Source organism: Poecilia mexicana, unplaced genomic scaffold (genome assembly GCF_051168715.1).
Source record: "Poecilia mexicana isolate PSO_F unplaced genomic scaffold, ASM5116871v1 scaffold_15, whole genome shotgun sequence".
Classification (NCBI taxonomy): Eukaryota; Metazoa; Chordata; class Actinopteri; order Cyprinodontiformes; family Poeciliidae; genus Poecilia; species Poecilia mexicana.
In genome coordinates this window covers 335890-357758 of record NW_028263384.1, presented here as the reverse complement: position 1 = coordinate 357758, position 21869 = coordinate 335890, and the positions used below count along the sequence as shown (strand labels likewise).

At 49.2% G+C, this 21869-nt stretch overlaps 3 protein-coding genes across 4 annotated transcripts in view; all 3 read right to left on the bottom strand.

Annotated features, from left to right (window-relative positions):
• Positions 1–71: 71 nt before the first annotated feature.
• Positions 72–6684, bottom strand: zbtb14 (zinc finger and BTB domain containing 14). Of its 2 annotated transcripts, none has more exons than XM_088013304.1 (10): positions 6664–6684; positions 3659–3847; positions 3418–3588; positions 3242–3337; positions 3029–3172; positions 2713–2957; positions 2547–2632; positions 2333–2472; positions 1563–1658; positions 72–418 (listed from the first exon to the last, which is right to left on the bottom strand). In XM_088013304.1, exons 2-10 carry the CDS (start codon positions 3845–3847, stop codon positions 278–280), a joined length of 1308 nt encoding a protein of 435 aa, XP_087869430.1. In that variant the 5' UTR covers positions 6664–6684; the 3' UTR covers positions 72–277. The 2 variants fall into 2 exon arrangements, with proteins under 2 accessions (XP_087869430.1, XP_014827565.1); XM_014972079.2 differs by lacking the exon at positions 6664–6684 and adding an exon at positions 5188–6248.
• A 1313-nt stretch (positions 6685–7997) lies between these two features.
• On the bottom strand, positions 7998–16620 carry LOC106906695 (guanine nucleotide-binding protein G(olf) subunit alpha-like). The gene is made up of 13 exons (XM_088013311.1): positions 15212–16620; positions 14849–14998; positions 13657–13729; positions 13534–13588; positions 13264–13383; positions 11912–12009; positions 11745–11799; positions 11605–11678; positions 11464–11522; positions 11277–11397; positions 11061–11191; positions 10916–10983; positions 7998–9676 (listed from the first exon to the last, which is right to left on the bottom strand). The coding sequence occupies exons 2-13, from the start codon at positions 14982–14984 to the stop codon at positions 9530–9532; spliced, it is 1137 nt and encodes a 378-aa protein (XP_087869437.1). The 5' UTR covers positions 14985–14998; positions 15212–16620; the 3' UTR covers positions 7998–9529.
• Positions 15885–21869, bottom strand: part of sycp2l (synaptonemal complex protein 2-like) — a 23800-nt gene continuing 17815 nt past the window's right edge. Inside the window, exons 13-25 of the mRNA XM_088013328.1 lie at positions 20433–20505; positions 19951–20078; positions 19733–19841; positions 19485–19534; positions 19318–19384; positions 19072–19238; positions 18964–18997; positions 18739–18831; positions 18541–18677; positions 18358–18452; positions 16757–16856; positions 16620–16678; positions 15885–16080 (exon numbers count right to left, since the gene is read on the bottom strand). Coding sequence (XP_087869454.1) covers positions 16026–16080; positions 16620–16678; positions 16757–16856; positions 18358–18452; positions 18541–18677; positions 18739–18831; positions 18964–18997; positions 19072–19238; positions 19318–19384; positions 19485–19534; positions 19733–19841; positions 19951–20078; positions 20433–20505 — 1167 coding nt within the window. The 3' untranslated portion in view covers positions 15885–16025. The remainder of the gene's footprint in view (positions 16081–16619; positions 16679–16756; positions 16857–18357; positions 18453–18540; positions 18678–18738; positions 18832–18963; positions 18998–19071; positions 19239–19317; positions 19385–19484; positions 19535–19732; positions 19842–19950; positions 20079–20432; positions 20506–21869) is intronic.

Below are 21869 nucleotides of genomic sequence, written 5' to 3'. Positions count from 1 at the left end.
TGGTCGCTGCCGGTACTGCAGGCTGCGGCGCCTGTCAGACGCTGCCGAGGGCAGCAAACGTTCACACTGGGTTAGAAAAACATTTTATTTCATGATTTCATCCCATCATCTGTCTGATGACATCATCACACGAGTTCTGCACAACATGGCAGCTCTGCTCATTAAACTGAGCAGAACCGCTTCATAAAATCCACAGGGTCAGAGTTCTAGTGGGCTGAGGTCAGGGGTCACCTCAGGGCAGGGAGGTCAGGTCAGAGTGAGAGCCGTCCTCCAGGTGTTAGGAGCAGCTGATGTTCTCCAGGTGCTGCTCCTCTGCAGCCATGGCGGCGGCCTGCAGCGTCTCCGTGTCGCTCTGCAGCGGGTTCAGCTGCTTCCTCTCGCTGTGCATGTTGTTCTCATGGCGCTTCAGGTCCGACGCCTGGAACAGCAGAGAGACGCGGGTCAGAACCGGTCCGAACAACGACAGTGGTGTTTAGGGAACGGCAGAAACTGGGTCAGGCTCCAGGTGGTCTCCATGGAAACCCTGCCAGGTGTATGAATACTTCTGGACTCACCTACAGATAAACTCTGCAGCGCTAATCTACTCAGCTGCTCTGTTAGCTTTCAGTTGAAATTCAACATCGCTGAAGTTTCTATCATTAACTGATTTTGAGACGTTTCTATTCATGCTCTTATTTTGAAGTTTACGCAGCACTTCCACTTCCTCTCATCATCACAGTCTCCACCTGTAATGCAGGGAAAATGACTCTGCTGTTGTTAATTAGGCTAAATTAGCAACAGAGTTAGCAAAAGTCAACAACTATAAAACTGAAACTAGTGAAACGTCTGACCCAAAGTCAAACTGTACAGGAAGGCGTGGATGACAGATGGAGCCTGTTGAGGGCGCTATGCTAAGTTGTAGAAAATGTGTTAATGACCCTCGGTGGGTATCTATATATTAGAAGTGTGCGCCTAGCTTCTACTAAATACTGTGTTGATATAGCAGAGACAACATTTCTGATTAGCTGTTTAGAATTAGCGAGTTAATATTTCAGGTTAGCTCCTCAGGGTGGGGGCCCAAAGTGGGTCCAGGAGGCCCGGCATCCTGCATGTTTTACTTCTCTCCCTAGTGGTAGAAAGTCTAGAGAGCTCTGGAGGGGGCAGAAGAAACAGAGCTGAAACCTCAACAGTGTGAAGCAGATCAGCATGGAAGAGTGGACCAGAACCACCCTAACCCGTCGGACCTCAAAGGTTCTGGGTTATAGTTTCCTATCGGACCAGATGCTGATTTTCTGCAATAAAATGGTTAAAAATTAATGATTGCAATCTTCCAGTGTGGTTTTCTGAATTATTTCTGGATCTGTCAGCTGAGGATGATCAAGGAGTTCTAGGTTCTTTGAAGGGAACCAGAACCATCAGCGCCAGGACAAAATCTAATATGAACACATGAATCGTGCTGGTTCTGCTCAAAATGAGATCAAAGCTTCATTCTTCTCTCCAGCTATCAGTAAGATCCTGATGGAGGTCAACCTGCTTTAACCTCCAGAACCAGAACCTTCACTGTGTTCTACTGGGTCTGGTACCTTGGCGAAGGCCTTGGTGCAGGATGGACAGACGAAAGGTTTCTCTCCTCGGTGTCTCCTCTCGTGGTCCTTCAGGTGAGACTTGTGTTTAAAGGCCTGCAGAGAGAGACGAGTCAGAGACAATTGACCTGCAGGTTCAATGTCTACCGGTCCCTACTGCCCTCTACTGGTTCCTACTGGTCCCTATTGCACTCTACTGGTCCCTGTTGCCCTCTACCGGTTCCTACTGCCCTCTACCGGTTCCTATTGCCCTCTACCGGTTCCTACTGCCCTCTACCGGTTCCTACTGCCCTCTACTGGTTCCTACTGCCCTCTACTGGTTCCTACTGGTCCCTATTGCACTCTACTGGTCCCTGTTGCCCTCTACTGGTTCCTACTGCCCTCTACTGGTCCCTGTTGCCCTCTACTGGTTCCTACTGCCCTCTACTGGTTCCTACTGCCCTCTACTGGTTCCTACTGCCCTCTACTGGTCCCTGTTGCCCTCTACTGGTTCCTACTGGTCCCTATTACGCTCTACTGGTCCCTGCTGGTCTCTGCCGCCCCCTGCTGGTTCCTAATGGACCCCACCTCTCCTCCCAAGGAGTCCCTCAGGGTCTGTTTAGGCCCCCGGCTGTTTCTCCTCTAAATAAATCAATCTGGGATCTATTACTTCTGTCTGCAGACGGTTCAGCTTCATGCTTCAGAACGTCAAAACCAAACCAGAGCTTTCCCATGATTCAACTCTTCTAGATGGTGACACCATCATCATCATCAATCTCAGGTGAGCTCACCTTGTCACACATCTGGCAGGCGAAGGGCCTCTCGTTGCTGTGGACTCGCTCATGTTTCTTCAGGTCCGGAGCTCGAATGAACGACTTCCCACAAACGTCACACCTGTAGGGCTTGAAGCCCGTGTGGATCTTCAGGTGTTCTGGAGCAGACAGCAGGTGGGGGCGGAGTCAGACAGCCTTAGCGGCAGCGAGGAACCAGGTGTGCTGGTGTTACCTTTCAGGTGAGCGTGCGTGGTGAAGGCTTTGGAGCAGATCTCACAGGCGAACGGCCGCTCTGCCGAGTGCAGCTTCTCGTGTTTCCTAGGGAAAGAACAGGTGGGATCAGGCGAGGCCGCGTCGCGATCACCGGGCCGCGCCGTGTAGACCAGGTGCCACCTTACCTGAGTCTGCTCTCGTCCAGGAAGGTCTTCCCACACACCTGGCAGGCCAGCTGCTCGCGGTGTCCGTACAGCAGGTACTCGAACTTCATGTCAGCGGCGGCGGCCGACCAGCCAGGCGCCGCCTCGTCCTTCACCTCGCCTATGCTGTCTGTGAAGGTCAGAGTCTGGGTGGCGTGATGCTCCGCCCCCAGCTCCTTAGGCTCCGCTTCCATCTCCGTCACCACGTCCTGGTCGTAGCACGACACCTGAAGGGAGACAACACAAGTTAACATGGACGGCAGGGAGGGGTTCAAGCAGAAACCAGTGGGGGGGGCACCTTGTGAACATCCTCATTGGTCAGCTCCTTCAAGATGGCTTCCTGCACGTGCAGCGCAGCGTTGGGAGACTTGTCCAGCTCCTGATTGGTGGATGCCTCCACCAGGTCGTCTGTGCCCGGCGCGTCATCGTGCTCGCCCAGGTCCTGTGGAAGCGGCCAATCAGAACGGAGGACGGCAGCTCCCGGCTGCTGATTGGCTGCTGACGGCCTTACCTCAGAGTCTGCAGCCAACTGGGCTTCAGGGGGCAGCGCCATCTTTACGATGTCATACGGGAACTTCTCCTTGTCGTCTGATGATACGTCACGCTTCTGATGAAGCACATCATCATCATTCATCGATGTCCGACAGAACCACCTGAGTGTTTTCCACTTGGTGGGTCGGGCGTTACCTGGGAGCAGAGCTTGTCCAGGAAGCGGATGCCGAGGATCTGTCCTGATGACATCATCAGGTTGACGTCCTTCTTCTTGACGGAGATCTTGGCCGTGTACATGTAGTTCAGGACCTCCTCAAAGATGTCGGAGCGGATGAAGTCGATCTCGATGACGGACGAGTTGTCCACCTGAGGACACAGGGTCAGGTGAGAACCGGAGCATACCGGCCCACCGATGGGCGGAGTCAGAGTGCGGTACCTCGTGCTTCTTGAAGAGCTTCTTGAAGTAGTTGGAGCAGGCGGCCAGGACGCAGCGGTGAGCGCGGAACTTGACGTCTTCGACCACCACGGCGATGTCGCAGTGCTCGCCCTCCAGCCGCTGCTCGTTCAGCAGCTTCAGGAAGATGCTCTTGTGTTCATCGTCCACGTACTTCACCGTCTCCGTCATCTGAGAGAGTAGAGGTGGACTTTAAATAACTCATGTATCTGCCAAAGTCAAAGAGAACCGGGTTCTTTTCCTGGACCAGAACCACGTCTCCCAGGTCCAGACTCAACCCAGCACATGTTGCAGCTTCTTCGTCACTGTGTCAGATCCAGGAAAAGAACCGGGTTCTAAAGAGAGATGTGGTTCTGTCGGTCATTGATGATGGATGGATGAAGATGAGGAAGAGGAAGCTTCATCCTCCTCTGCTGCCGATCAGGTTCTGATGGAACCATCTCTGCAGAGCGGCCCAGTTATTGGTTCTGACTGAATACCTGCAGGTGGAACATTTATCAGAACCAGAGGAAGGTTCCGGTTCTGATCCAGAATTTCTGGATGCTGACAGGAAGGGGAAATATGTTCAAGATCCCAGAGGTTGATCTGAGTCGGTCCAGTAGAACCAAAAATGATTCTGTTGATGAAGCAGAACCTGCCAGGTCGGTTCTTTAGAACCTTCTTTTCCCAGCCTGGAACATCATCAGAACCATCCTGACCCACCAGAACAGCCCAACCCGACTGTTGGATCTCTGACTGCTACAGTGTCAGTTCCTTTTAGAACCGGGTCAGCACCGTTCAGAACCCCTGTTTGGATCATGTCCTGTGCTGCGCCGTCTGCTTCCTTCTGTTCTCGCGCACTACCACTGGGGCGGGCACGCGCTCGGAGCGTGTGCGCGTCCCCTGCAGCGGCAGCAGACGGTCATCAGAACCTATGGGACCAGCTGAATCCGAGTCTCATTCGGAATCGGGTTCTGATGTGGACCTGACCCGCTAACCAGCACCCAGGCCTTTTGTGTTTACACTGACCGAACCGGACCGACTCCGGTACCAGAAATAAGGCAGGGTTCGGAATTGTCAGAACCGGATCGGACCCGATGAGGACTAGAGTGCAGGTCTGAGGTGGAACCGAACGCTCGAACTGTGTCTCGGAACCGGAGCAGGGCTCGGAGCTCGAACTGGTTAGCTTTATGTAGCTAACATGCTAATCACTCTGATCCGGCCCGGAACGAGCGGGGAATCCGGGCCTAAAGCCTGGCTCCGGACCAGCCGCTGGTTCCGGCTCGGTTCGATTCAGCGTTGGCGTATCTGCCGTTCAAACAAGATGGCGGCTCCGTCTGCCGCTCCGCTCCGTGCCCGAGGCGCGCGCTCCGGTCCCCGGGCCTCGCGGGCTGCGGCCCCGACACGCAGGCACGCGAGCGGCGGGGCCGCGGCCTCGGAGCGGAGCTTCAGCGGCCGGGAGCGGCTCGAGAGCGCGCAGGCAGCCCGGTCCTGAAGCGGGAGAGAGCGCTGCGGCCGGAGCGAGCTCTTACCGTGGCCGAGTGCTGTGGGTGTGTCCGCGGCCGCGTGCCGGGCCGTCCGGTCGGGAGGACGCCTGTTGTTGTTTATTGTTGTTGTTTGTGTTGCGGCGGCTGAGGACGAGCGCAGGAGGCCGCGCTTTGCGCCAGCACGCACACTCTGCGGAGGCACGCAGGCAGCGCGCCAAACTGCCCACAGCCTGACCCACACGGCGCATGCGCCGCGCTGCAGCTCTGAGTCCGAGCTGGACGACCTATACTTTATTTATCCCAAAGACAATCCATGTGTTGTCTAAACTCAGAGCGGAGTATTTTGAGTCGTTGTGGACGTGAAGCTGTGGGCAGGAAGAATCTCCAGTAGCAGTCCGTCCAGCATCTAAAGAGGCCTCTGACTGAAGGTTGCTGTATGACAGTCTCATGGTGTTCATGACAATACGGCTAAACATCCAGTCAGACGATAGAAACCATGAGCTGCTGCTGCAGCTCTGCTAATCCACCTCCTTTGCTTTTGCTGTTCCTCTCTCTGCTGGTTGTTCAGCTGATTAATAAAATGTTTTAAATAAAAACAGCTTCAGATCTTCCCAGAAAAACAAAATACACACGTATGCATCTGTTTTTTAATGCACTACTAATACATATGTATAACATTTTTTAAATGATCCTGCTCAGTGTGCATTTTGATAACTGCAGTATTAAATGTTATCTTGTCTTTACTGTGCGTATTAGTCTTAATTTTGTTTTTAATATATTTTTATCTGTTAACCTACATGCCTCCATGTCAGTATATTTTCTATTTTTTCTAGAACATGTTGGAATTCTTAGGGTTGTATTCAGATGAATACAAAGTGGAGTAAAACCTCAAACCACATTATGATAATTTATGATCCGTTAATTCGTCACCTATAGTTAAATTTATAGTTTTGCTCTGACGATTCTAGATCTTCTAGATCTATTACGACGGACTTTTCGTTCTCTCCATTTGGATCTAGATCCGATGTATAGATGCATCTCTTCTGCAGGCATCTCAGTTATAAACTCGCCTGTCGTTTCAGTTCTCCGACATTAATATTTTGCTCAGTTTATCAATGGAACTACAGCAACAGTGAATAATTAAAACCTGGTAATCAGGTGTCGCATATCTTACAAACTGAATGACTTTTTATGCGATTCTGCAATAAATAATGCAGCGCTGACGTCACATATGTTGTTTGGCCACGCAGTGGAAGAAAAATGACTATTAGAGAGGTGCTGATTTTTGACTTTTTTCTGACGCTTTTTACTTGTTTTATAATCCGAACTGCTCCAATATTTTAAGTTGCAAAGGAGAAAAAGCGCTTGGATGTCAGCCGTTTTACGCTGGCTATCCCTCTCCAATATGGAGGCACAATGCCATTTAGCCTCCACATACTGGCTTTAACACGATTCCCAGTCGACATGAATTGTATTTTTATTAACTTGACTTTCTAACTCTGTATTCAAAAGCAGTCTAACCTCACGGTCTGTCCACACAAATGAATCTCCTGGCGCCTAACAGGAAGTCGTAGATGTTTTGAATGATTGTGGTTGTGACAGGTTTTAGCTTTGCCTTACATCGCCCCCTATGGGTTCGGCATGTTTAAAACAACCCTCAGTAGTGTAATTCAGCGGGCTTTTGTGGCCGAATACTTTATTTTTATAAATATCTCCGCGACATTGTTTTAAATGGACAAGACTCAGCTGTAGGAGTTTTTCTCTAAGTTCTTAAGTTCCAGCTTTAATTTGATAATTCATTTCTGCTTATTGGCAAGTACATTTACAGATTAAATATGTAGGCCTCAGCTAGTTAGTTTTTAAACTAATTATTTAACTAGCTTAGAGCCAACTAAATACTTAGCAAGCTCAGCAATTATTTCGTTAGAAAGCTGTATATTTAGGTATGACCTAGCAAACATATTTAGCTTACAAATTAAATATTGAGATTGGAGCTAAATGTTTAGTTACTAAGGTATAGCTTCAAACTAAAGATTTATCTTTTTACCTAAATATGTTCTTAGCAAGCAAAATATTTAGCTTGCTAACTAAATAGTTTGAAACTGGCAGGATAACATGTTTAAAATATGACTTTGAAGAATTCACCCCCATAATTTTCTCTTATGACAGACTAAATAGCCAAAGTTACTGCTTTTATTTTTGTCTGGGTGAATTTACAAACCACCCCCATATTTACACTATTTATCAGTTAGAGGAGCAGATGGGTTGACCCACGGGAAACGGACCAATAATGACTAGTACCATTTGTTTTGATCCATGTGAACAGAGCAGCACCAGCATGTATGTCCTTCCATCTTTGAATTTTTGGAACTGATCCATTCTAATAAAGTGGGAGTCCAAGTGATGGTCCGACCCGCTCAGACAGAACCAGAATCTGAGGAACCTCTGACTGTTTGGTTCTAGATCAGAACCACAGAGGAACCGTGGCTCACATCGACTCCAGAACCTCTGCATCAGTCGGACCCATAATCCACTGCTTCGATTTTAGAGAAGAGCTTTTATTTTGAAAGAACCTCCTGGTTCTGAGTGCTGTTCTTCCAGAGCAAGCGAACCTTCTCACTGCAGCCTGATTTCATCAGGTCCAAAACTGAGCTGAGGTTCTGAGTTCTGCAGCTTTGGTTCAAGTTAAACCTAGAAAATGGTCTGGTTTGGTTCTTAATGGTGGCCTTTGTTGTCTGCAGAGAAATTATATTTATCATCACACTTCTAGTTTGTGTACTCTGTCTGGTCTTGTACTGACTGAGTAGAACAGGCCTTTCCAGACCTCAGATGCTGAGGAAGAACCATCACCAATGCACTGATAAATCCTCTTTAATGCTAATAAACAAACTCAGCAGATCAACTTCCTGTTTGGATAAATGAGCTCTAAGTCCTGATTGGTTAAAAAGTGACATCTGAAAACAGCCAATCAATAACAGGCTATAACTGAACTCAAAGTCTTAACATGGAAAAATATTTATATAAAATGGTTGCACTCTGTCAGCCTGAACACTACACTACCCATAATGCTCTGCATAATCCTGACCTTTCGAATCATAACCACTACATATTCTCTGAATTCCTCCTTTCTACTCTAAACATGAAGTCTGCATTGATGGTCTAACACATAGACATAATATAAGAGTAGACCCCGCATTGGCCGCTCCGGTGCAGGAAATACGGCGGCCATCTTGGAGCGGTATACCCTCCTACTTTGCTCAACCAAAACAGCAGAAGATGCCTCAGCACTGAGGGATATTGTTGTTCTGGTCGATGGATTATTGATGTGAGGGCTCCACAGACATTTCACAAGTAAGATGGACATATTATTGTGTATATATTGTGATTAGAATATTACTTTACTGTATTTATGTCCACCGAGATACCAGCTAATATTAGCTACAGTACTTGGTGTGATACGGGTTCAGCCCCGCTATGAAGGCTAACTGAGATTCTGTTAATATAAAGAAACTAATTATTCTCTAACATTGATTTAGATTATCTGACACAAGGGCCTATATTAGAAATGAAACAATATAACACATATTATAAAACTTATATTATGTGTTATAACATTCACTGGCAAAGTTTACACAGGTGGTAAAGACTATTATTTATATTCTTTCACTCTGTCAAAAGTAAGATACATCCTAAATCTTCTGCTTTTGTTTTGAAAATTTCCTAAAGACACGATGTGAGGAAGAAGAGGGAGAAATCTATAAAGAGAGACGGATTCACTGCAGCACGGATGAATCTCACCGGATTTTGGACTCAATCTCAGCTGCTGAATCTCTGAAGCTGGAAATCCTCGGTTGAAATACATACATCTATATATATGTATATACATACATATAAACATGTATCCAATATATATTATTCAGTATTAATCATTATTTGTTTGTATATTTATATAAATATGTATTGATATTACTAAATAATTTATTAAATAAATTATGAACGGCTGTGTGCTTTGTAATATGCTCTTCATTCATCGATATCAGAATATTCCATTCCTATTCTATTGTTATAGCCACTAAGCATATTTAAATATGATGAACTATGTATTAAAAACATACTTAAAAAATACAATTGTTTATAAATGTAGCTTTGATAGATGTTTGAATATGGTTTACAGTAACAAAAAGTGTGTTATGATCGATTAAATCTGCTGATACGTCATTGTGCTGCTAAACACATAACGCTGAGTGGAGCGGTGGACCGCTCCAAGATGGCCGCCCTAAATCTCGTCAGCGACAATAGGCGAGAACGGTCCATGAGGCGTCTATGCTTATATTATGTCTATGGTCTAACAGGAAGGGGCGGAGCCATGGCAAGGACCAGAAGCCAATCACAGCAGCTCGTACTGACGCAGGTGCATGCGCTGGATGATGTCACGACAGTCGTTGAAGACGCGGCGGATGTTCTCCGTGTCGACGGCACAGGTGAAGTGAGGGTAGCAGTAATGTTTCCCGTCAGTGCTGGCTGTGCTGATCCTCTGGAACATATTAAAGGGAACATATTAGAACAGAGGTCTCATTTTCGTGGCCCGCAGCACGATGTCTCGTGGCCCCACCGTGATATGAAAGTATAACATTAGTGCGGCCCACAGGGTGAGGGCCCTCTGAAGGGAGTCCCGCCCACCGTTCCTCGTCATGGCTGACATTCGGTGCTAGGCTAAGCTACACTGACTTCATGCACACTACGCTTGTAACAACAGAGCGGCGGATGATGGACCAGTCCGGTACCAGTTTTCCTTCCCTGCAGTCGCCATTCCGGTTCTTTCTACCATTAATGCCAGGATCAAACGCAGAGAAAGGAGACTGCTACCGGGCTGCGTCATCCACCGCCTGTTTGACAAGTAGAAGCGGTGATGACGTCACGCATCGAGACGTTCTCCATACATTGCTAGCTGCCTAAAGACTTCTATGAAACGTAGAACAAGAGCGATGCCAAGTGGAATAAACTTAGGGTGTTCCGATTTTTTTTTTTGGTAATGCGACCCATATCCGATTCAAATGCGACCTAATGTCCAGGCCGCATTCATCCGAACTAAACGTCACTGATACTCAACAAATTCTCCGTCCTGATACGCGCAAGTGGGAAGAAAAACAACTTATATGAAGATTAAGTTGTTAATATGCTGCTCCGGTTGGCCAACAACTTCAAATATGTAAGCTAAGCTCCACCGTTAGCCTCCATGTTAACTTCCGCAAACACTGGGCACTTCTTTTTATGGCGGTTGGCAGAACACTGAGAACGCTGACGCTATGGCGCCCTCTACTGCGCATGCGGGACACTTTCAGGTCGTTTGCCCGTTCAGACTGCAGAACGCATACAGGTCGCGTATGTGTGGCTGTGTGAACGGCCCAGCGAAAAAAATCCGATTCGACAAAAAATCGGATTTGGGTCACTTCACGCGTGTGAACGTACCCTAAATTTTGTCACACCCTCATCATGTCTTTGTCAAAGCCAAAGCCTGTAGTTCATGTATTTGAGAAATAATTAAATGTTGATGACATTTGAGGATTTTTTTAAATGTTTGTTGTGGTTTCCTTTATGCGGCCCAGCCTCTGCCTCCAGCGGCTCCCGGGTAAATTGAGCTTGAGACCCCTGTATTAGAGTGAAGTCCTAATGGGGAACACGCTAAGAGTGAACACATTAAGAGGGAACACGTTGGAGGGAACATATTGAAGGAAACTCGTCATAGTTCTGACCACCATCGATGGGTTTTTACCAGGAACTCGTCTCTGATGAAGAACTTTGCTCGGGTCACTTTGGGGTCTTCGCCGACATCTGGAACAGCTGGGAAACAGACATGGATGTTAGGAAGCGTTCCATGTTGCTCACATGTCCATCAGCACACGCGTGTCCACTCTTACAGTCAGGAGGAACCTGGTAGTTGGTATACTCGGGGAAATAATCTTCCAGCTTGGACTTCCCGGCCAGGATCTTGTCAGCCAGGACGTCCTGCTTGTTGAGGAACAGAATCACAGAGATGGTCTTCAGGAACCTGCAGCCAATCACAGAGCACATGAAGGTTAACACGGCCAATCACAGCTTAGATAGCTGAGGCAGGTGTTCAGAACCACCAGCACCTGTTGGTCCAGATGGACCTGAACAGGTCCAGGGACTCTCTGAGACGGTTGGTGGAGTTGTCCTCCCTGATGACCATGTTGTAGCTGCTGCTGGCCGCTACGAAGATGATGGCCGTCACATCTGAGGGAACCAAACCGGGCTGAGTTCTGCTGGCACTTGGTCCCTGATTAATGCTGCTGCTCTTACCATTGAAGCACTGGATCCACTTCCTGCGCTCATCCCGCTGACCTCCTACATCAAACATACTGACACACACACACACACACACACACACCTTTCATTTCCTGCTCAGAACATGGTGGTTCTGACCTCAGATCCAGTACTTACTGGAAGTTGACTTTGTCCACCTGAAACCTGGTCTCAAAAATCCCAGATGTCAGCACCCTGCAGCGCAGCAAGTCCTGCAGAAGAAGAAGAGTGAGGCGGAGCCACAGTGGAAACTTCAGCCTGATTGGCTGGTCTCTGACCTGGTCAGTAGGTGTGTAGTCCGTCTTCCTGACAGAGTCCAACCGGTCCAGGAAGCTGGAACCCAGAACACATGAGGATCAGTAAAAGGCTTTAAAGATGTCTCCTAAACACCTGTGACATCACAGTGCAGTGCATGTGGGAAGGGCTTAATGCGCAAGGTCCTTACTACTTGGCGCAGTCGATCAGCTGGTATTCATTGGAGCGTTCAAAGCATGCCTTGATGCCGTCGTCCTCCCACAGTTTCTGGGTATGCTCGAAGAAGTCCTGCCAGAGAGAGAGCTGTGAGCGCCCCCTGCATGCTGCAGAGGGACACAGCAGCACCTGGTTCAGAGGTGGTCCTGATGAGTCACCCTGGTCTTCCTGACCATCGGATGCTCTGGTGACTGACTGCTTACTCCATTCTGGGGACGCCAGTGGGGAAACTCCTTGTAGCTCTGATCCATTCATCCCTTCAACCTTCTAAACCAGAGCCTTGCTTATTGGACCTTTGAGTCTCATTTTCTACCAGGACCTTATTTCTAACCAACTCACCTTTGGTGGAACCAAGTAGGACCAGACTGTCTTTAAGACCTCCCCTCCTGTTGGTACCAAAGATCCCAGTTAAACCTGGTCTGTTCTGTCTCAACCACACTGATTCATGCTTGAATGCCAGAGTTCTCCATCTGGACGGTTCTCAGCCCAGCCTGGACCGTCTCCAGATGTTGGTCAGAAGAAACATAGTGACAAGATTGTGACCCGATCGCAGGAAAGATCGACGGAGAACGAAGAAAACAGACAGAGAATGAAGGTCTCTGTCTTGAAGAGCCTGAAGACCAGCTTTGCCAATCTGGGCTGCCTCTAAATGACAAGTGCCACAAGGTCCATGGGTATGATGGGTCAGCGATACGCAAATATAAACGGCCCAGAGGTTCTAGAGGAGAATGTCTTCTCCTATAACAGCTGGGTCTGCGTGAAGGCTCCTGATTGGATGGCAGCAACCACAGTGTGAGAAGCATAGTGTCTCATGAACCAATCAGCAGACCATAAAGGAAGAGTGAACACTTGTTTGGTGAGTGAGATCCTTGGAGACAAGCTGTTTGGATAATGAGGCCTCAGGCGACTCTCAGCTGTGTGCGTCTCCGGTGAACTGGTTACATCATGTCATTACCGTCATTACAACAAACAAGCAGGTCTCCTGGTGCAGCCTGAAGCACTTCAACACGTCTACCTGTCCAGGACGGGGTGTCACCTGTCTGTGTGTGTCTGTTTCCTCTTAGGTCTCCTTTGTTGCTGCAGGAAATATTAACAGAAACGTTCAATGTTTCCACTGGAGCAGGAAACAACTCAAACACTGTTAACCCAAACCATCAGAACCAAAGTAGTGAGGAGAAAGATTGGACCTGGTTCTGAGGGGAGGTAGAGGTTCTGCTGATCAAAGATCAATAACCCGCTCAGACCCTCCAACCTGCCGCCTCTGCTGCAGACACACCTGAGTGACATCACAGCTCACATGACTCACCTGTGAAGGTGTGGTTTTACCTCCGTGTACTCGAAGTCTGAAAGCGGAGCGATGCTCTTGATGTAGTCCACCCTGAACTGGTTGCCAGGGTTACCCAGAGGGACGGGCGGAGTCAGCGCACTCATGGCCGACACGATGGTCTGAAAAAAAGACAGAAGCTGATTGGCCGATGGAGCCGACGGTCAGGACAAGGGTGGAGACATGTCCACCTGAGGACCAGGTCCTGGTGGAGCCAGGACACCGTCATGACCCTGATGACCTTCATGACCCTGTGCTCCAGTCAGACTCACCACAATGGCGTCCTTCACGTTCTTCCTGATGTCCTGGATCTTCTGCTGCTTCTCTCTGGGAACAAACCAGAGGTCATGACAACGGGTTTGGTCTAGACCCGGTTCCCACAAACCCAGACTCACTCAGCGTTGAAACCGTCCACATGGAGAATCCTCATCTGCTTCACGATGGTGCTTTTACCTGATTCTCCTGCACCTGCACAACCACAGAGAGGACAGGTGGACAGAGAGGAAGACAGACAGAGGGACAAGGGGGCAGAGAGGACAGAGGAGAACAAATGAAGCCTGGCCTGTCGAGATCACGACAAGTGGACAGAGACAGTTGGACACGTGGACAGACAGACAGACGGGTGGACAGACGGACGGACGGACAGACAGACAGACAGGTGGACGGACAGACAGACAGGTGGACAGACGGACGGACGGACAGACAGACAGACAGGTGGACGGACAGACAGACAGGTGGACAGACGGACGGATGGACGGACAGACAGGCGGACAGACAGACGGGCGGACAGACAGACGGGCGGACGGACGGACGGACAGACAGACGGACGGACAGACAGACGGGTGGACAGACAGACAGACGGGCGGACAGACAGACGGATGGACAGACAGACAGATGGACAGACAGAAGGGCGGACAGACAGACAGACGGGCGGACAGACAGACGGGTGGACAGACAGACAGACGGGTGGACAGACAGGCGGACGGACAGACGGGTGGACAGACAGACAGACGGGTGGACAGACAGACAGACGGGTGGACAGACGGACGGACAGACAGACGGGCGGACAGACAGATGGGCGGACAGACAGACGGACGGACGGACGGACGGACGGACAGACAGACGGGTGGACAGACAGACGGGTGGACAGACAGACGGGTGGACAGACAGACAGACGGGTGGACAGACAGACAGACGGGTGGACAGACAGACAGACGGGTGGACAGACAGACAGACGGGTGGACAGACAGACAGACGGGTGGACAGACAGACAGACGGGTGGACAGACAGACAGACGGGTGGACAGACAGACAGACGGACAGACAGACAGACGGGTGGACAGACAGACAGACGGGTGGACAGACAGACGGGTGGACAGACAGACAGACGGGTGGACAGACAGACAGACGGGTGGACAGACAGACGGACAGACAGACGGACAGACAGACGGACGGACAGACGGACGGACGGACGGACAGACAGACGGACGGACAGACAGACGGGTGGACAGACAGACGGGTGGACAGACAGACAGACAGACGGGTGGACAGACAGACGGGTGGACAGACAGACAGACGGGTGTGTCACCCAGCAGCAGCAGGCGGTGCGTTGCTTTGTACGCTTGTCTCTCCTTCTGCAGCTGCTTCTCAATCTTCTTGTTCGCTTCTCTTTTGGCCTTTTCGTCGAGTCGTTCTTCGTCCGTCTTCCCGCCTAAACACCCCATCTCTACTGGAACCACTGGAACCAGAACCGGGCCAGAGATGAGACCGGTCAGGACCAGAACCAGCCATCAGTTCAGCACATTAAAGCAGTCAGAGACCCAGTAGAACCATCTGGACTCTGCTATGGTTCTGACCCGTTTGGGACATCAGAACCTTCCAGCTGGAAATGGGTCACAGCAGAATATAAATGGACCCAGTACGGCAGCGGCTGTGGTCCTAGTGGACTTACCTGTAGCTGCTGGGAATCAGCGATCCGTCTAGCCTTCAGGTCCGGTTCTGCTCGTCCATCCAAGTCCACAGAGACGGGTCACAGAAGCAGTGGCAGCATGGTCTGATCTGCAGCCCGGTCCGGTTCAGAGAGGAGCTGCTGCAGGTTGTGTGATGTTTGCTGAGTGAAACACCTGAGCAGCTCCGCCTCGCCCTGACGGCGCCTCATTAGTCGTCTTCTTCTGCTCTTTGGGGATTTGTCTGTTTGCCTCTGAGCTGCTTGACGACCAGCAGCAGAATCACAGCTTTGGACATGCTTCAGGGGACGGTGCGTCCCGCTGCGTCCTCATGTCCTGCACAGGTCACCAGCAGGTTCCTGAGCCATGGAGACATGCAGGACAGCAGCTGCTGAGGACAACAGCTGGACATCCCCGCTGTCCACAGCATGTCCTGTGGGTTCTGATGAAAACCGGTCCAGTTTGGTTCTGCCAGGTCAGCCTGCGGTGCTACTGCTGCCCCCTGCTGCCGGGGTGTTGGTACAGCCTGATGGAGGCTCCTCTCCGCTGCAGAGACCAGCTCTCCCTCTGGTGGTCGGCTGTAGCCACTACGCCATGCATCACCACGGCAACCAGGATCAGCACCACGGCAACCAACATCACCATGGAAACAGACACCAGCATCAACATCACGCAGTATTTAGTTTCAGCCTTTAATTGTTTGGATCAAAAGAGAAAATTAATCAGAAACAAAAAGATCCAAGAGGCCTTCCTCCTCTTCTTCCTCTTCACTCAGATCCCAAAACGTCTGAGGTTCTCCTCCAGTCGATGGCGGCTTCTTCAGTGGTTGGATGAATGTGGCGTCCTCAGCTGGTCGGAGTCCAGATTCTTCAACCTCAGGAGAAAGAGACTGAAGATCTGAACACAGGTAACCCGAAATCCCGACCCACCAGAAACCAGAACCCATAGTTCATATCAACCCAATGTGTTCTGGACCTCTGGGGAGAACCTCTAACCCAGTGGGGCCCAAAGTGGGTCCTGGAGGCCCGGCATCCTGCATGGTTTAACTCACCTGCATCCAATGACGGCTCATTAGAAGAACATCGACCTGCTGAGGAGGAAGTCGCCTCCAGCAGGGAGGAACTGAGACATGCAGGATGCCGGGCCTCCAGAACCCGCTGTGGAACCCACTGCTCTAACCTCTCCATGCAAACAGACTTTAGTCAGAACCCGGCTTGCATATAGAACCCGGTTCATTTCTGTTGGTCTCCACTGTAACTCCAGCACCGTAGGACCCGACATGGGGTCCACTCCAAACATCACAACCCCCGGTTCTACTCCGACCCAGCCGATCATCTGGGCCCGGTTCTACTCCGGCCCAGCGGATCATGTGGTTGCAGCAGGGTGAACCGGACCAGAACCCATCAGACTCACTTCTTCAGATGTTCCTGACAGAACGAACTGAGCTGCTCCATCTCAGAGTGGAAGAATGTCTGCAGGACAAACAGGAAGTGGTCATCAGTGGGACACAACCAGTCACACCAGTTCAGAACCAGCAACCTGTCTCATACCAGAATCTCAGAATCCAAGGAGTTCAGACTGATGGAGTTCTCTTCCAGTTGCTTCAGATGATCCGTTACACTGCTTTCAAACCGCTGCAGCAACGACAACCTGAACACACAAAAGGTCATTTTATTTATACAGCACATTTTCAGCAACAAGGCAACACAAAGTGCTTTACAGGAATTAAAAGGAAATACAAACAAAATAAACCAAAGGAAAGAGCAAAAGAAGAAAAAAACTCTAATGTTGATCTAAAGTATGTAAACTCGGTGATCCTGTTCAGGGTTCCTCAGTACCCTCTGGTCTAATTCCTTTTCTGGGTTGGGAGAACAGGAGTCTAAGAAAGAAGGCTCGATCCAAAAGAGTCTCTGGACTTCTGGTCTCTGCATCGAAATAGTGAGAACTTCACAGTTTCTAACAAAATAAAATAAAAAGAGGAAAAGACACATTAGGGCAAATGGCAACATTCAGACAAAACAAAGACATGAGTGAAGGCGGTTACATCACAGGGCCATGAAACCACGTTGCTCAGCCTCAGAAGTCCAATAGGATGTTGTTATCAAGGAATGTCCTTGGGAGCGCTCAGCTCCACAGCTGCATGGATACAGGAGGGGGTGAGGAGGGAAGGAGCGTTACGTTTACATATCTTCAAGGAGATTAGAAATATGCAGCCCTTCCAAGGCCACACGGGGAAAACCAATTCAGAAACAGAACGTCTTAGGTCGGGAAGATTATAAATTTCAATCTTCCCTAAAGTCTCTCCGATACGTCTCAGTTCCCAATCATCCAAATTAGTTTGGTCGTTCCACTGAACCAAACTTCTCCAAGATCGACTCCATCCACTAACTAAAACTCACACCAACAGTCTGAGTGTTCGCCAGTTCGGCCAAGTCCGTCACAAATTTGTCAATAATCCAGGAATCCACAAGCTCCAAACAGCAGAAATCCTGTTATCATGAATAAATCCAGGGTGAATCCCACCAGGTGTGTCTCCGCAGGACAAGAGGCTCTCCTGTGCCCAGACTTCTCGTCTGAAATGTGATCAATTGCATTGAGAGATCGGTTGACCAGATCCATAATTTGTAGATTCGGAGGATGTGCAAAGAAAGGCTCCAAAAATATAGAAAAAGAGAAAAAGGCAGCACAAAACAGAGCAAGCAGGGCAGGAATGGGCAGGAAGGGAGCAGAGGGAAAAAGCATCCGCCTTCATCGAGAGCAAGAGAGAAAAAGAAGTCAGTGAATTGATTAAAAACAGCTACTTTTATATTAGTAGTCCTAAAAAAGTACCTTACACCACAGTGCTACAGCAACTTAAAAGAAACACACGTTTAAGGTTCTTTCGGGGGACGGAGCCTGTGTTCTCCAAGGTCCTTCCACCTTGATGCTACTGAGCGGCTGATTGTGTGGAGAGGAGTTCACGACCTGCTGAGTAGACCCGCTGCAGTCCGTGAAAGTCCTCGCAGAGAAATCTGCTGCTTTGCTCTCCGGTGCTCTGAACGACTAACATCACTAACACTAACATCAACAACATGTCCATGATGATGGGGAGGTTTGTGGAGGTGGGCGGAGCTTGTGGTGTTTGTGGAGGCAGGTGTGGCGTCAGACTTACCTGTGCTGGTGGACAGCTGTGAGCAGTGAGGACGCATGCTGCTGACAGTCCCTCAGGGACCTGAGAACCTCAGCTTGGACCTCCTGCCAGCAGCCCTGAGATCATGGAGTCAATCAGCCATGTTAATTATTGATTATTGATGAGCAGCAGAGCCACTGATGGAGAGCAAGTGTGGCTACAGACAGTGAAGCGCTGCTCCAGCTGGGCTTTGAAGGACTTGAACGCAGCAGTGATGTCGGATGTCAGGTGTGACTCTGGCTCCGCCTTCTGCTTCGGCCCCTCACTCTGAAGAGCCTCCTCTGCAGCTAGCTCCACCCCCTCTGCTGGGCAGCCAGGTGAGCATCAGAAACATTAAACAAACTGAACTAAACATTAAACTACCTTTCATTGGCAACTCAGACTCCGCCCAGTCCTGCAGAGGCTCCGCCTTTCTCTTGGAGGGGGCGACGCCCTCAGCCTGGTCTGACAGGTAGCCTGTGGTTCAGAGTGTTGGTTATTCTGGACAGAGCCAGGTCAAACTGGAGCCTAGCATCTAACAGAGACCATCATTCATTTTAACATATTTTATTGGTGCAGCCATCATCCAGGTAAATGAACAGGTGAGACCTGAATCTGAAGCTTCTCTTTTCCTCAAGTTTTCCTGCAGAAGAACAAAAAACAGGTAAACATGAAAAACTTCTCACGTTTGACTCCAGTCAGAAACAGGAAATGAACCTTGTTAGAGGGAGAGCTGCTTCCTTCTTCAAGTCCCTCTGTCAGGTGCTGCGTCATCTGAAGCTCCGCCCCCTGCCGATCACCTGATGGGGGCTCCTCTAGGTTAGACAGGTGAGTTTCTGAACCCTTGGTTCCATCAGGCGGATCCAACGGTGGCTGGAAAGCAGCTGAACCAGAAACCTGAGAGATTCTCTCTGATGGACCAAAAGACCGGTCACCGCCGGGTTACTCTGACCATTGACTCACCGCTGAACTCAGGAGTGGAGTGTACGAACTGGTCAAACAGAACTTCAGCTCGGTTTGAAGCCGTAGGCTGAAAAACAAAACCTCAGAGTTAGAACCAGATAAACAAGTAAGTCGGTTAGTTGTTAGCTTGGTCGGTCATTGGGTCGGTCGCTCGGTGTCGGGGTTACCTTCAGTGAGGTGGACTCATCCTCGCTGCTCGGAGACGACAGCGGTAGAACTGGGGAGAGACAGAGCTGTTGGAATCCTTCTGATTGGTTCATTCCAGGTCATGTGATGGTTCGTTCTCATCTAAACAATGAGTTCATAAAGCCGTGGACAGTTCAGGTCCAGGACCGGCAGTAAACATGGTGGTGCTGTGGATGTCGGGTGGTCAGGCGGTCATCTGGGTGGAGGTTCTGAGCAGAACTTGACTCACTCTTCAGCTGACTCTTGCTTGGCGGCTTCTTGCGGGTGTAGGACCGAGCCGTGTCTGAGGAGGGCGAGGTCCGGACCGCTCCTCCGGCGCCGGATGGACTTGCCTGTTTCTGAAAACACCAACAGTTACTCAGATGAAGCTTCGCCTCACGGCTCAGACACCGGAAGCAGTGACCAGCAGGAGGCGCTGTTCCAACATGCAGGTGGAGCAACAGGTACATTGAAGACTCTCCCTGCGGCCTCCTCCAGCTCTTGCTGGTGTTCAGGGTCAAAGGTCAGCTCCACCACGTGACTTCTGGTGTTCAGGTGCATGATGGGATTGGTCAGCCTGACGCAGAGGACCGTCTCTGCCCAGGAGCATGATGGGGAAAAAACACAAACTGAGTCTCATTAAAACAAAGATGTAAAACATCTGGTGGCTCTGATCTACCGGTTCTAGTTCTGGGATCTTCATGAGTGAGGAAAGCCACAGAAACATCATCATCATCTGAGCTGATGTCACTGATGGAAACCAGGAGCTGGAAGCTGACTTCACCACCATGGTGTTACTGCAGACACAATACCGCCCCCACCAGGCCGTTCTGTGCTACAACAACACTGTCGCTACTCCTCCAATCAACATTAAGCTTTATAAAGAACTTCAGGAACCCTAAGTTTCTGCCTCATTGTCCAGATGTTCTGGAGGTCTTCCATCTTCTTACCGTTCTGTTTGAACTTCAGACTGTAATAATCCACGTCCTCCATCTGCAGGTGGATGGACCCCCAGAGGAAACTCTGCAGAACAAACAGAACCCAGACCAGAACATCAGATTGTTTCAACTACCACCAAGGAGAATCCTAAAGACCTTCCACATTTCATTAGTGTTCCCCATCAGAGGAACCAATGGATCCTGTAGGGCCAGCACAGAACCAGAACCAAAGAAATCCCTCTGGATGGTTTGAGCTGCAATAAGACGTGTGCATGGTTTCCTTTAGTGCCACAGAAGAGTGTAACTTTGTGTTGCAAGATGGTGGGATGAGGAGAAGCGGGCGGCTGATGCACCCAGTCACTGGAAGGCCTTTTCTAGTGCTAAGAATAAATCCAAAACTTCTATGTGAACACCAGACAGTCTATCTCAATAAATCAGGATATCCTGATAAGGCTTGTCAGATTAATATTACCTTTTGAAAATAATATTTTAGCAGCTACTAAACACACTATGAAATATAAATATGTTAAAACAGAAGTAATCTAATCAGGGCCGCTGCCAGGAATCTTGGGCCCCATGATGAAAAATTTAATTGGATCCCTCCTGTGCAACTACTGTTACAGTTTCTTGAGTCTATCTCCATAATTTGTTAAAGTTGTCACCATGTTATGACGGTTTGCTATGAGACAGATAATCTGTGGAAACAATCTCCTCCACCTCCTCCCTGAACTACTATTGTTAGCTAACGTAATGTGCCATTCTGACCAAAAACAACCAATCAGAACCAGGAGGAGGGTTTTAGTGCTGTTAATCATCCTCATTCACTAACTGCTAAATGTTCTAATGATGGAGAAACAACTTATTACAGGAAACTGTTTATCTGCCGTCACTGGTAGCTATGCTAACTAAACAGCACTCACAGTTTGAATCTGCACAGCTCTGCGCTATGCTAGCTGCAGCACGGCACAAATGGAAGGGGAGGAAGGATGAGCAGCACCACATGAGATGGTGATTGACAGCACTAAAACCCGCCTCCTACCTTTGATTGGTTGTTTCTAGCACTGGGAGAAGGCAGAGGAAAAATTTTTCACAAATCATCTCTCATGCCACAATGTCACAACACAATGACAGTTTCAACAAATATGTGAAAAAATATTTTTTATAAAAGTTACCCACTGCAGGTTTAATCTCACTTAGGAGAGGACAGGTCAGGAGGGACGTGGCAACAGATATCTGTAATTTAAATGTAAGCCAAAGTAAAACTGTGTGGACTGGCTGCAGTCCAGACAGGAGGCTGTTTTTTTTATTATTATTGTAGCAGCTCCCCAGCACGTGAATTAATTTTGCGTAGTCTCGACGGGTGATTTTAAGGTTTGTTTATTATCTTTGATGTGGATCATCAGTCACCACGCCCATCTCAGTCACCATAGTCACCGTGAAAACTAAACA